Raw genomic sequence first — 15943 nt, 5'->3', positions numbered from 1 at the left:
CAAAAGGAGTAATACAATACTATACAACTATTTGTCACACATGCTTTAACTCCATAACTTTTCAGTGAGTGCTCTTTAACCCTCACATTGCATGTAGATGGACAATTGTGAAACCAGCAAAAGTTGACAACCACTGACCATTAGAGTTACTGGAAGCAAATGTGAAACAGTGAAAACACTACTGGACAAAAATCTATTTCAATGATATGACTACAGACCAGAGAGATGAGATACCACAAATGAAAATAAGATCAGAAGTAATGCTCACCTGCTCACTATATGACTACTACGGTATATAAACTGATGCAAAGCAGAAATCATGTTAACACAGACACGGCATGTTCACTAGTTTATAGCAATCCATCCAATAGCTCCACATTTCACTCACAAACCCCGAATGTCAATCTAATGGTGGCATCACACAATGAATCAAGAAATCAACAAAGTTAGTTGTAGCATCCTCAGTCCACCATGAAAGCCAGTACAAAATTGAATGACAAATAGTCTGAATTTAAGTGTAGAGTGACCATCCAAAAGACCACCAGCAGCACTATTTTAAGTTACTACTGTACATTAACTTCAGACAGCTACAATCAAAGGGCTTTTTCACAGGAAACAGTGTAACATGTCAATAGAAGAAAATACAGGAGTTAATAACAGCACTGACTTTGTTCTATAGCAGTGCCTAAGGAAGCCATGTCAGAGTGTAAAAAAGCAAAAATGCAAAAACACCAGGAGCCCAAATCTGAAGCAGCTACATCCAGAATTCACACACTGATTTTAACATTTGCACTTGTGCATTTCCTTCTGGCAAACACCAATATGTCTTCCATTAAAAAGAGCTTGTGGCTAGCTTGATTAGCAGTGAAGGGATCTGAGGAAATCTAAGGCTTGGCTGTAGTTTGGGACTGAAACCACTGTTACTGTAGCCGTGACCGTCCAGCAACAACGCCAAAACCTTGGGTATCTCAGCTCTGGCACCTGCCGCGTGGCCACGACTGGTATGAGTGCTGCTGACCCGTTGGCCTAAGCCTCGGCAGCAGGGGGCAGCTGAATGTGTGCTGCACACACTCCAGAGTATGCAAAGACTGCTCAGTTTTGTCCGGCACACTGAGTCCGAATGACACACCTTTCCCGGTGCGACCAGCATGTTGGTAAGCTCCCTCTTGATATTCTCAGGGAGGGTTGTCTGGGTCAGCCAAACCTGTCTGCGAGTCATCATTGCCGAGGGCATTGCTTAACCGACGTCAGGGGTAAGTTGGGAGTGTGTGGACAGGGCGGCATCTATTAGGTTCCTCGTGTCAGTCCCTAGCAGTCCTGCCAGCAAGACAGCGAGTGCATTCCCTGCATGAGGCGCACAAGCAGTGGCGTTATAAATTCTACAAACCAAGCCGTCTGTCTTGTCATATTCTTTCCAAGGACAGCGTGGATTCACAGAGCAGTCGCTCTTTCTGGGCCAAGAGGTGTCAAGGATGCCATCTCCCTCTCCACTGGTGGCATATCACCTAAGCCGGACTCAGGCAGGTACGGAGTCTTCGCCCGCCTCCTGCAGCCTGAATTAAACTGAGGGGCATTGCCAGGCGAATTCCATCAGCTCCTCAAAATTTGGCAATAATTCTCAGCTGCGGGAATAGACACAGAGGGATGGGGTTGGGAATTGCCAGCCCAAACTCCCTCTGATGAACTAGGGGCTTCAACTGGGATTGTAAACCCTAAAATCTTAGCAGCGCTCAAAACCCTGGAGACCACATCACTGTGACCGGGCTCCTCAGTATCATCATCCACTGATGAAAACCCCCTGGTGTGTGATAAGCTAAGGCCCTGAGACTCCTCCACAAGCTCTAAGTGGCCGTCATCCTCCAGAAGTGAGCCATGTGCATACAGGGAAATCAAATCAGGGTGACTTGCCTGCAGCTCCTGGTGGGCTCCATTAGGGAGGTCCCTGCCAAAGGGACAGCACCTGGCGAAGCTGCCCTCCAAGCCTCAATCCTGCTCACCCTTTCTGCCATACCATGGAATGGCAGCAAAAAAATCTGTAACTGAGGGCCCTCCCCTGTAGGGGCATGAGGGGGTGGGGGGACTGTGCAGTGGGTAAACTCCGGGGCCCGTTTTTTACCATGCCTGTGAGAATGCCCCTGCTGGTGTTTGCGAGAACAACGTTCGGGGACATGTTCCCGTTCGTTACCACGGGGTAGGAACAGAAGCCACTGCGGCCGTATGGAGAGAATGCACTGCTAGCCCAGCCATTCGGGCCCTTTCCGCTAGGGGCAGGTCAACTGCAGCCAGACACGGACAATCCACGTCACTCAACAAGTGAGCCTTATCCAAAGAGGAAGGACACTAACGGTGACTGTTACGCAGGTCCATGGCTGCAGGAACGACACGTCTGTGGAGCCATGCTAACAGTGGCCAGTCCACAAAATGATCAAAAACCGCACTGCAGAAAAACACAGAGTAACCCCATCAGCTGCGAACAGCGGCAATGGGGATGTATGAGCCCACTAGTTCACAGAACACAGAGCAATACTTGCACAAGGAAACTAAATTCACCCACCCCTTGTATGCGGACCTATGGGGGGGAACAAATAAACAATCCCACCCACTACACATAGAGGTTAGGGGAAACATAGTAATCTATCACAACACAAGGGGGGAAAGAAAAACAGACCTTAACTGCAAGAACGCAGAACCCATATTATTTACTCAAAAATAGTTATTGTCCTGTTAACCACTACTCTCATAAGGGGGGACATAAGAAAAAGAAAACGTTAAATGCAAATTTGCAGAAGGGAATCAATCACGCAACTCAAATCAATTTGATCAAATCAATTTCACGAATATTCACGTGTGTGTAAATCACCAGTCTTGTAACAGGGAAAACAGTCCCAAAAAAAGAAAACCTTAACTGCAAAAAAAAAAAATGCAGAAGGGAGTCTGCTACTCAAGGCAGACTAGTAGCAGACTTCTGCATAAAATGTTTTTATTTATATATTTAGGGATAAAAAAAATTAAAAAAAATAAAAAAACATTTTACTGCATGTATCAGCTTCTTTAATGATCCAACTGAAAACAATATCAACGTCGATCACTCACCCAAACGCTGACAGGCTATGAGCGCAATCACAAGTGTGATCAATTAACATTCCTGCAAACAGAGAGAAAGTTACACACCTAACGTAACTAGGACAGGGATAATGCCTGAGCGACCCGCCGTTATCAACAACAGTTTAAGAAACCAAAGGATAATCACTCGCTAAGTCTCAGGGACACAAGGCGCCTGCACAAAAAGTGACGGATTATTGGCTTCCTGATATATACTACCGGTCTCAGATGAGGCGAAGAGGCAGAGGAAGAGGCATGGTCAACGGATGCTTTATAGACTACGGGCCCAGCCTCTTAAAGTCAGTCACATGACTCTGTTGTTATCATGGTCTCGCAGATAGGTAGCGGGATGGCATTATTCAAGATGAATCCGATTTTACTCTCATCCATAAACTGTAGCGGTTGACTCCATTTGGGGATGTTTTCACAGCTGGGAATTTAAAAATAAAATAGCCAAGGGCCCAAAGGTTAATAGGAAGTCTATATACATTTTATCTTTCATACCTCTACTCCATTTCAGAGGGAATATAGCATCACTATTTTTTTAACATCAAACATTATATCAATCAGTTAAAATTACCTCCTGCTTGACCAATTAACTTAAGATCAACTTTTGTAAATTTTAATTGCATAATTTTCACATGTAGGAATAATTTTATATTGTGGTTTTGCCACCCGTTCTTTCGTAAACAAACTTAATACTTCTTCCACCACTGCTGAGAAGTGTTGTTGTCTGTGTAGAAAAGATGATGGAAACATTGAGGTGGAAATGATGCAACAGTACTGGACATAATATTCTCTCAGGTGATTCACCAACAACCTCTGTATAACACATATATATATATTTCTCTATTGTACCACATCCCATCTGTACACATCACAGCTCTCTGTACTGTTACACCAGTGATGTCCAGTCATACAATCCCTCAAATCTACAAAAAACAAAGCATTTCTGACACCCATCACGACTGTTCCTTGCTGCCAAAAACCTGCATGTTGCAAAATGTCATACATAGTAGGTCTGAAATTTTTATTTTGTATCTCCACAGTTAGCCGATTTGAAATAAATAGGGACTTCTAAACTTTAGGTTGAGTTATAGGTGCAAATTAACCTAATATAGTCCTTATTCTTTTAGCAGAGAATTACAAAAAAAAAGAAAAAGCAATCTGTCCTTATGTTTGACCAAACTGAAGAAGGGATTTCATGTCTCTTCCCAATCACGACTGCCCCACCAACCCAAATTTTTAGGTTTAACAAAGAAGACTCCTCCAAAAAAAGAATCCTCACGATATCTGATGAAATGCTGAATGAAATGTAATCTGTCTTTACTTCCTTGCCTGAATATGCGTCACTTTCAGAAGTGATTTTGAGAGATTTCTAAACACAATACGTCTGTCATTTTATTTCACCTCACTGCAGCCTGTGATCCTCGATACTTCTTCTTACTGTTTTTCAGTGCAGACTTTAAACAAAATGTGATCGGTCACTCTGCCATTAATACCAACATTTTCCTGAGGGAGTTGGGCAATCAAAGTCACTTTCTGTTTTAAAATAACTTCACTAGACAGACTTCTAATAACTTTTTTAACGTCATTATTTTCTATTTTAATCTTAAATCGGTGGCTGCTCTTGTTTTATGATTACTTTCAAGATTCCAGTGGCCTATTTACTCATCTGTATATAATTCCTAAGGTATAATAAGGTATGTTTTAATTTGCAGTCTATATTAACGTCAAACCCACATTGGTTTGAAATTAGGCCATATAGCTAACATAGGCACATGGATGAACAATGTTCAGAAGTCTTACTCTTACTATATATTTTGAGTTATTGACAGCCAGTAGAACACACTTCAGATATAACTATAGCTCTGTGACATAGAGTAATAATAAGTTGACTTGCAAAGCAGTTGTTCTATTATACTGCCAAATTAGATCAATACACAATTGTTTTAAGCTGTGGACTGGCATTTATGTTGTGTTATTCTCCTTTAGTTGTCCTTTTTTGATTTAATCTTTTAATTCCCAATTTTATTCTTAATTGTTTCACTTTAAATAATTTTACTTTTTTATTTCTTTTATTTGTCCTCTTATTTAATTTACATCCATTTTTTAACCATTGCTTTCTTTCTATGTAACCCCCCTGTAAAAATACAACTTGCTATGACATGCTATGACAGACAATGCTACATCATTTTAGGCTGGTGTTGAACAGTCTGACAGTCATAAACGAAACTGTCCTCATTGAGTTGTTCATTTCCATCTGTTGCTCTCATATTTTATGAATCTCTAAATTTGTACATGCTGCTGTGTTGTAAGAGAGAGGTTACTTCACAGAGATTACATTTTGAAACAGAGTCAGCTGAGATACGTGTCTGAATTTAATTAATTACTGAACCCCCCCAATAGAAAAAAAAATGATCTGATGCACAAACTTGCTGCTGATGCAATTCCTGCAATATCGCCTGATGTATAAATCTAAAATCTAGGTTGCAGTCCATTAAAAAAAGAAAAAGTGTAACTTGTTTCATAATTCTTGTAATACAACAAATGAAGTTGTGATACACTTTTATTACCAAAAGAGGTCAGCAAGATACTTTTTATAAGTGTGCAAATGACCTACAGAATGCCATCAATGATTACAGTCCAAACTCATACATACTAAAAATATTTGGTCATTCTATCACTCTGAGCTTCAGGTTTATTTTTAAATCAATCAGTTATTAAATCAATTAAATATATCAACTGAAAATTCTGTTTTTTTGAGGTGGCCACAGGGTGCCACACCTATATTAGCTACATGTATTATTTTAAAATCATATAGTGCTGGTCCATCTCAGGAATCACCGGGACGCATTATGCTGTCATTGATTAACATAAAACAATGAATCAATCAATGTATTCATCAGACCTCAGTATGATATTGTAATGACTTTCAAGTATAAAACAGTCACATCAAAAGATTTGAAGTTAGTTGTTTCATAAACATCATCATCATAAGGCCTTACTTGATAAATTATAATTAAATTTGTGTTTTTAGTATCACATATGCAGCAGAATTTGTCACACTGTTCAAGAAAGCCATGCTTTGTTCACATTGAAACTTTTGAAACATTATAGTCACCACTGCAACACATATTGATGAGGAAATGGATTGCAGCAATGTATATTGAATTCAGTTAATTACCCTAGCGTCATCATGTCCACAAAATCATAAGAGTTGAGAGGAAAAAAGAAAGTTGTCCCTTTAATAATCTGTTTGGCTTTTCTGCATTCCTATTATCGAGCAAACCAAATGAAAGGCAGACACAATGATAATTCCCCCATGAAGAAATATCAAAATGCACCAAACCGGATTCGACTGAAGTTGTTCAATAAGACACTGTAGTTCAAAGGTTTATGTTTAAACATTAACTCTGTGCAGCCACCTGATTTAGTTCAGAGAAATAATGACCAAAATGCTGCTCCAGTTATTTGCATTTGTTTCATGTTGCTAATGTAGCCCCTATTTATTACACACACACACACACACACACACACGCACACACACGCACACACACGCACGCACACGCACGCACACACACGTACACACACGCACACACACACACGCACACACACGAACACAAAGAATCAGATTTTTAGTATAATACATACAGAGTAATGGTGTATATTTCTGCTTGATTTTTGTAGTATACTAAAGTAAGTTACAGAAAATCTTTGGCTCCTCCTCGGGGAGGACGCCTCCTCTTAACCCTACCCTCTGCTGGAATAGTCGCTCTGACTGCATCAGTGACACTTCAACCTGAAGACTAAAGCTGTCGGCACTGTACGGAGTTGGGCTCTGTGATTTTTTTTTAAATGTGTATGGTTATATTTGCTCCGGTAAGTTTCAATTTACCAGTGTTTTCATTTCACATTTATCTTTTTAGTTTGGTTATGGGGAATTCTGCTTCTTTTCATCAGTGACCCATATTACATTATATGAATAACAATAGGTTAATGAGTGTAATCTTGATGTTTTTGATTCATTTTTGTGTAAAAACATTTGATAAAACATCTGTTTTGGCATCAGAGCAGTCGTTCGCTGTTTAAGTGATGAAATTCAAAGCTGCTGACGCAGTAAAGCTCTCGTGCTCTAAATAAATATGTTGCATGTGAAAGACATAAAAGGACAAAAACAATGAGACTCCAGAGTTGTGTATTGCATCTACAAATTGAATCTCACTGTACCGCTGTGACCTCCCTCCAGTGCACAGTAAGTAGCTCTGTTAATTGTCTTCAAACCTTTAAATTATTCAGGTTTTGTTTTCAAACCAATTATAAATCTTAATAATCAGTCATGTAATTTATTGATGTGTATACATTATGCAGTAAGCTGCAGTCACTCGCTGATTTGAGTTAACTGCTTTTGGAGAATCATAAATAAGTTAATTATGAACTTTTATGATGTCTTTTTCCTCATAGATTTTTGCCATTTGTGCTTTTGCAACATGTGGAGGATACTATGGTCGTCTCCAGGTTAAAGTGGACTGTGCAGAGGGGAGGCAGAGTAACCGCAGCATCAATGTTGATTTTGGCTATCCTTTCAGGTAAAGTAGCCATTTCTGCTTTTTTTCTTCATCATCTACACCCAATGATTTGTTTATTCAAATGCCCAAACAATTGACAAAGAGCCACCTATATTGCGTTTGATGGTTTTTACTTTAATCTCATTTGATTGTTAACTTATTGATAAATACATTCGAATGTTTAGCTGTTACATTGCAATAAATCAATGTCGATGTTTTGCTTTTGATCATTTTAAGTCATGCTCAAATGTGAAAAGCAATTACTGAACCAGTTTATCCACAGTTATCATCTGTGCTTACTGTAAGAAGAGACAGAAAAGATTTAAAAAGTGCACAGCTTGACTCCATCATGTTGTCAGGCTCAGAACAGAGGAGCTGCTCTCTCTTGAAGCTCACCCACAAGATCAGGAAACTGGACAGCTGAGCAGGAACCCAATTAAAAACAAAAACAAAATTCACTGCATCATTAAATGAGACTGTACCTGGAGTTCTATCAGTTCAGACTTAAAGTCAGGTGGTCTCTTGTACTTCTGTTACAGCACTTGTAATTACAGCTTTAACTTTGCAACCTGCATGTGACTGATCAGTGATCCACTGATAGGAATGATAAACAACAACAATGGCATCTTTCTTATTGAACTTTGTGGAAACACTATTAACGTGGTGAGGATGAGAAAAAAGGGATTCTTGTTGCTATCTTGAGTGTAGCACATGCACGTGTGCAGTGAGAATTTATAATGCAGTTATCTATGAATTAGATAAAGCTGCAGCTGAATACAAAAAAGTTGAGCCAAAAATGTAGATGTTAAATGGTTTAATTTGATTTTTAAGTATGAAGACAAAAGTATGAACAAGGACATAAGGTTATTTTACTGTTTATCTTGGTTGCTCTACAATCTTTATAGAATAAGGATTGGACTGTGGGCTGAATATTATTCAGTTTCACCTTTCAGTTATGTACATATGGTTAAAGTGAATGATTTCCTTGTTTAACTGAGTGACTTCCACATGCATTAACATGTTGGAGAGCAACGGATCATGGTTAACATTTGCATGATAAAGGGTGAATGTGCCTGTGGTCGGGAGCTCTCCAGCTTTATATGGTGCACCTGGACTGGAGGTTGACCACCTCCAGTCCCCATGCGTCTAAATCACTGTCAGAGAAGGCCGAGTGTCTAATTTACAGTTCAGCTGGTTTGACTTTGCTTGTTTGATATAACCTACTATTATGGTGTATAAATTGCACAGTAATCCAGATTACTTCCCACATATTTTTTTTTACTTTTTTCTTTTGAGAAAACAACAAAGGCACAACATTTTAAGATTAACATTGTCTGTTGAGATCCAAGAGTATCACTTCAGCCACAATTGTTTTGAAGTGTTTCTAGTGTGAATCACTTCAGATGTCACTTTAAACCTCCTCTTTCTATCTTCTAGATTACAACAAGTACATTTCAAGGCTCCCTTGTGCAAGGCAAAGACAGACGAAGTGCTTTTCATGGATGGTGACTTCTCCTCAGCTCCCCAGTTTTTTGTGATTTTGGGGGTTTGGGCTTTTTTGTACTCACTGCTGGCAACAGTTGTCTATGTCTTCTACCAGAACAAGTACCTGAAGAACAACAGAGGCCCACTTGTGGTTAATACATTTTTACCTTCTACAACTTTTACAACATACCTTTCTTTAATGTCCCTGATTTAGTTATATAGTGCTGAGTTTGTATGACATGAAATACATTAAAGTTATCATTCTTATTATCATACTTACTCTCTTTATGTGTCTGTCTGTCCTGAGCAGGATTTTGTTGTTACAGTCATCTTCTTCTTGATGTGGCTGGTCAGCACTTGTTATTGGGCCAAAACTCTGTCTGAAATCAAGACAGCCACAAACCCAACTGCGGTGCTTCTTCTCATATCTGCCTGCAGAGCTCAGGAAAACAAATGTGCAGCTGTACAGGAGCCTTCCTGGTCATACCTGAATACATCTGTGGTAGGTATTTAGTGGACAAATGCCACATTGTTTGACACGAAACTGAATGAAATAAGCCATTTACACCTCTTTTTTTTTTACCTGCAGGTTTTTGGTTTTGTCAATGTTGTCCTTTGGGGTGGGAATATTTGGTTTGTCTACAAAGAGACAGGCTGGTATAAAACTGGTCAGAGATACCCGACCAGGAGTGCTTCTGGGAAACGTTCAAGTGAAATGCGGCAGCGACTCCACAATGAGAGAAGCTTCGACCAGCAGAATGAGAGTTTTGGTCCCATCAGACAAGACAGTTTCATTCAGTCAAAGGGGGATTTTGAAAGGCAGGTCCAGAGACAACCTAGCATCAACCAGTCCCAAGTAAGCTTTAACTTACCACAGACATATCTTGGTAAACCGGTAATCTCTGGCAGAGAGAGTAAAGCGCCCTCTCAAGGGCCAATGATATTTGTCAATGAGATGTGACTAATGTGCATAATTAAATTAATTCAAATGTGTTATGACCTTTTTTTTTTTTAAATATAATTTGTAACTAAATAAAACTCTGATAGTTTGTCATAAATAGTGTTCATAATATAATATAAAAATTTGTATGCAAGTTGTACCATCAACATTTTTTATTTATAGTATAAATATTTATAGTTTTACTGAGTTTTTTTGGTGATCTTTGTCAATAAGCAGATACTGTTGTGGACTTTTTTGCTCTGTATGTATCTGTGATCACTTGCGTGAGTTAAACTGTGGTCAGTCCTGTCAAAACAAAACATAATGATATACATAATAAGTTGATGTAATATTTGGTTAGTTAGCAACTTGCTTTCTGTTTTTGTGGATAATTTTCAACATATAAGACAGGAGTGTCATTTTATACATTTTATTTTTCATTATTTAATCAAATACTATAAATACCTAACTCATATTTAGATCATATTTAAATCTGCTAAAGTATTTACAGTACATTAACTATGTTAAATAAAGGATTTACAAAATATAATGTCAAATACTGTGGTAGTATTATGTCTCCAGGTGACTATACAAGCAACATTTGGTTATTTACTACAGTTACCTATTGAGGCTGTCCCAAGCAAACCGTTTTTGAGCTCAGGAATATTGTTATTACAAACTTGGGATGTGTCTAAATCATTCTGTGTGAATTCATGTTTTTTGAAAATATTTTTCTCTTGCCATCTCGGCATCTTCAAAAAAACATTTATATAAACTTTACAGAACGTTGTTTGTTACAAATGTGAGATCTTTTCGGGGGGTTTGTGGAGGACGCATGCTTCCGACTCTTGTACTGTACGCTGGGAGGAATTCGCCAGTAATCCAGTTGATTTGGCATGACATTGGACTTGGATCTGTTAATATTGAACTAATTGAATTTTATATTTTGATATGTTTTTAATTTCAATGAAAAACACGCTATACTCCAGTATATTTTTTGTAATTTACAGTATGTATGAAAATGTGCAGTATTGATGCAGAAATATCTAATCAATGTGCTTGAGTTCTCTCAATAAATATTTAATGTTTGATTGTATGATTTATTCCCTTTGTCATTACTGACGAATTTCCTGATAATATAATTAATGTAGCACTCCAATGTCTTCATTTAGACATTTTAGATTAATATTAATTTAAAATTGATGATGAATGCCATCTTAAAGGAACTTCACATTAGGTTATTGTATTTTCAATTATGTTGTGTGCTTCTCTGTAAATACATCAATACTCTCAGTTTATTATACTTAAGTCAAAGTCGAATATACCTTCAAGCACTATATGTTACATATTACAATATGTAAACTATGTTGAATTGCTCGTGTTGTACATAATCTATGTCACTCTGCAAAGTAACTTGGGGTTGTGTGTTATCTGTTGGTAAATATACTGCACCTAGACATTCATTTCAGGTAATACTCTGGCTGTCAGCGATTGATATTAAAGTGGGTCTATCTGCTGCAGAGCAGTTGTTACCATGTTTTTATTTTTCATGTGGTGAGAGATGTTAGCATTTCCATTTCCATGAAAAAATAAACAAAGAAGAGGAGGCTGCATGTAAGAAATGCAAAAAAGAAATGCAGGGAATCTGCATTAGGAATCAGTAATGAATACTGACTTTTGCAAATACACCAGCGTTCATCAGAGCATGCATATTGGGATGATCTCAACTGCAAAGGCCAAAGGGATAATCCCTCATGGTGTCTGTTTCATCCTGGTTACGACAGTTAACATAATTCTAATACCTAAAACCTCTTAGCACTCTCCCCATCATACAATCTGGGCAAGTTGATATGTTTCACTGACCGTGATTTGGGTTTGTGTAGATCTAAATTCAGGTTGTTCAGTCTCATAAGGAAAGATTGAAGGTGTTGATATCAATTTCAGTAATTCCCAATGAGTGAATTAAGGATGTAATACTGATAATTCTTCTTTGAGGTAATTTCTCATTGTTAAAAAGAGTCAGCAGGCTCTAACCACCACAGGTAAAGTAAATATTCTTCATTGAATATAATTTAATAATGTTGTCAGTATGATGTTAACTGTGGTAGCTAAGTATTCACTTTTTTGTTTCAAGGTTTTTTACAAATTGTTCTTGAGCTATTAAAAGGCAAAATATTGACTATTTTGATCCAGTATTTGAAGATCATCACAGCCAACATGGGTATCACCAGATTACATACTTTGCTACTTCTGTTTACTCTGTAATACCTGAAGGGATCCCTCCTGTTACCCATATCTCCCCCCATATTTTTGTAAATCTTCCGGTTAAAAGTGTGTTGTTGCTGTCGTGTTTTAGATTGTCCTTGTCTGGATGGTACAGTTGAAGCAAATTTGTTAGTTGAGGTTAGATATAATTTATTTACATTTCATTTAGCTGACACTTTTATCCAAAGCGACTTACAATAAGTGCATTTCAACCATGATTTAGTGTGTTTACTGTAGCAAGTCAGACTGTGATGTTATTTTCTTAATCTCTGAATCACACTGTTTTCAACAAAGCTTTCATGGCACCAAAACCATTAATTTTGCTAAATATTTTAGCTTAATCATTACACACACATATATGAACCTGTTAAGAAAGGACAGTAAAATTTCCACTGTGTCCCTTTGTGTAAAAATATGAGATACACATAAATAACAAATGAACATATATGATAGCTATACCATCATCGATAACAATTACTCCACATAATTCTGACATAAAAAGAAAAAAGATTTTAAAAAGTTAAATAGAAATTTAGGCTTACACTTTTAGATTTGACCTTCTTTTTAAGATTGTGGTGGATACTTGTGGAAGTTATTGTGTTATAAACCCCAACGAAAACAATGAAAATACTGCTGCTGCATCTTAGGTTGTTACTAACAGAACTGTTATGCATTTCCAACTTTCCTCAAAGCAAACATCAGCCTGGAAATACAATCAGTGTACCCATAAATGTGTTGTTAAAACCCTGTAGGCAGCCCCTTTTATCTGTTCCCGAGCAATTAGAACAAAGCGATGCTCGTCTCTGCCAGCTCCCTGACAGAGAGACTGAGCACATGCAGGTGTCCAAAGCAGGCTCTTTGAAGAAAATTACAGTGCATGTACCGCCAACATAACAATTAGGGTCAGATTATCAGCAGGAAATAAAGGGCTACATCATGAAATGCATCGCCCATTGGGTGTAGAAGAGGGGCATATTTAAACGTAATTAATCCCCTTTGAGCAGTAACATGCTGTAGACTGGTGTGTAACACTTATCATTGGTTATGCTTCTGCAGAACATGGAGCGGTCTGATTTCCAGATGGAACATATGTGGAACATATTTCACACTGTAGAGGTACAAAGACATACAAACGTTTTTCAGTTTAGTGTGAACAGCAAACAGTGTTAATGTCTTTCTTCATGGAAAACACAGGAGTTAAATTTGTTTTCAAATTATAGTTGTAAGTCCCCCCCTCTTTACTTGAGCTGCAAACCACAAAATAATTTGATCCTGAAGGCAGGTTGGTTGGCTGACGGCAAATTGGCGCTGGTCAGAGCAGGGAGAAGAAGGACTGGAGTCTAATTGGAGCCACACTAAAGATGCAGACAGGCTAATCTGGGACAAAAATTTCCACATAGGGATGACTGACACACGCAGATGGAATCACTGTGGCCAGCGGACAATCTGAAGGAGGCAGAGTGGTTGACTGGACGTAGATATACTGGCAGGGATGATTAGTGGAATGAAGATCAGGCAGGGCTGCTCTGAAGCATCTGGAGGCCCATTTCAAGGGCTGGCAAAGGGACCTACTATCCTATTTAACACAGAGACATCAGATAATTATCCTGAACCTTTTTCCCCATGTCAATCACATGTTTCCATGGGTGGCAAGCAGGGGCAGAGCTAGACTCTCAGCACAGAGGAGGCGAAGCATTCTGAATGGGCCCTACTCAAAGTAATTTTAAATTTTATTAATTCACAACTGTAAAATAGATTATATGTTATATCCTATAAGCAAATAAATTACTGAGCCAAGCAAGCCACAGTGAAGCCACTTTGTCTGGCAAACTTTTTCTGAAAAACAAAAACAAAAAAACTTTAAAAATCTGTCTGCCTGTCCCTTTTACGGCTGCAGCGCCAAGGACGTGACATTTGAAGTGCATCAACTGAGGATTGGTTAAGCACCACCATTGATTGACAGCAACAGTCAGCTGCTCTGTCTCACTATGCGTTTCTTAAAGGGGAATAACGAACATTAAGCAGACACAGCGTCCACAACACTGTACCAAGCCTATTTGAATATAAAGTAGAAAGTCTACAAAATCACAGGTCGTGACAGACAGGTTCAGAGATGCACATGGATTTAAACAACAGATTATTCTAACTTTCTGACTGATTTCTTCGTAGTCCTACCCAAAATGTAAGTTAATTAAGATCAAATTATGGATGTTTCACTCACAAATAGTTTTCCCTATTCAGCCTGATGTAGTTTTGTGCAGTTCATCATCCTTCACAGAACAAAATAATCCCAACAGGTTAACAAACTTTGAACATCATGGTCCCTTTTTAAAATTGAATCCTCTTCTCCATGACAAATATGCCACCCACTTTGTCCTTGTCAATGCTTGTTTCAAGATCCTGTGAGGTTGGATAGTATCTTAACTTTTCAAAGCATGAATGCTTGGGAGGAGAGAAGTTGAAGCATCAGGTATTTAACAAAAGAGAGACATCCAACTGTAGCCTCATTTTAATGCACAGTCATTTAGAAATGTACGGTGTATTTCATGTTTGTAAATGGCTGGACACAGTATAGTAAATTTGTAACTTAAAACCTGAACTTTCAGGACTGAGAGATGCGTAGAGGATATGTATTTGTTCCAGCGGGAAACTGATATGCAACTCTTTACAGCGGTGGATCAATGTACAACTGTTGGTCTGATATGTGTCAGAAATTAGATAAAGTAATCTAAAAGAAAAAACGATTTGGTGAGAGAAGCATCACTTACTCCGGTGCAGAGGCAGCCTGTAACCACCAGGACTGTGAAGAGGTGGACACAGGAGGCTAACGACGCCCTGCAGGACTGCTTTGAGTTGTGCTGTGTGGATCACGTGGTGAGGACATCAACAGCATGACTAACTGCATCACAGAATATAAAAAATTCTGTGAACACACCATCGTACCATCCTGGACTGTACACTGCTATCCAGACCCCCAGCGACCATTCATCGTGCACACTGATGCCAGCAGTGTGGGTCTTGGCGCAGTGCTGTCCCAGGAGGGGGAGCATGGTGAGCAGGTCGTGGCCTATTACAGCCGCTCCCTCAGCCGACAGGAGAGAAACTACTGTGCCACCCGCCGAGAACTGCTAGCAGTCGTTCAAGGACTCCGCCACTTCCGACCGTACCTCTATGGGGCCAAATTCGTCCTGCGCACCGACCATGCCTCTCTTACCTGGCTTCTCCACTTCAAGGAACCAGAGGGGCAGCTGGCTCGGTGGCTGGAGACACTGCAGGACTATAACCTTGAGATACGCCACCGGGCTGGTCACCTTCACACTAACGCGGATGCCCTGTCAAGACGCCTCTGTAAAGCAGAAGATTGCCAGAACTGCCAGCGCATTGAGGACCGTGACACAGCAACTCCAGTGGTGACAGCCCTGCGCACTGGTCCCTCACGCGGTGACAATGCGTCCCCAGCAATGGCCGACGATGACAGTTTGGACTCTGGATATTGATAGCCAACAGCTACAGCGAGACCAGAGCCAAGACCCCGTCCTCTCTCGAATCAAGGATTGGGTGAGGGCTCGCCAACGACCAACAT

The 15943-nt window shown here is 39.2% G+C and overlaps 1 protein-coding gene across 1 annotated transcript; it reads left to right on the top strand.

The window, feature by feature from the left end:
- Positions 1 to 6911: 6911 nt before the first annotated feature.
- On the top strand, positions 6912 to 11191 carry synprb (synaptoporin b). Its single transcript, XM_069151904.1, has 5 exons — positions 6912 to 6984; positions 7567 to 7691; positions 9108 to 9306; positions 9466 to 9657; positions 9745 to 11191. The coding sequence occupies exons 1-5, from the start codon at positions 6961 to 6963 to the stop codon at positions 10114 to 10116; spliced, it is 912 nt and encodes a 303-aa protein (XP_069008005.1). The 5' UTR covers positions 6912 to 6960; the 3' UTR covers positions 10117 to 11191.
- Positions 11192 to 15943: the final 4752 nt, after the last annotated feature.

The sequence above is a fragment of the Embiotoca jacksoni genome, unplaced genomic scaffold (assembly GCF_022577435.1).
Source record: "Embiotoca jacksoni isolate LCO1_2020_lvr unplaced genomic scaffold, fEmbJac1.0.p SCAF_1, whole genome shotgun sequence".
In the NCBI taxonomy this organism is placed as follows: Eukaryota; Metazoa; Chordata; class Actinopteri; family Embiotocidae; genus Embiotoca; species Embiotoca jacksoni.
Note: the sequence above shows the minus strand (reverse complement) of the source record. Positions and strands in the feature narration are given on the sequence as shown.

Coding starts and splice junctions, on each gene's coding strand:
- synprb (XM_069151904.1), top strand. CDS start 6,961: ATGTGTATGGTTATATTTGCTCCG. Junction 9,307..9,465: donor ACAACAGAGGCCCACTTGTG/GTTAATACATTT, acceptor TGTCCTGAGCAG/GATTTTGTTGTTACAGTCAT. Junction 9,658..9,744: donor CATACCTGAATACATCTGTG/GTAGGTATTTAG, acceptor TTTTACCTGCAG/GTTTTTGGTTTTGTCAATGT.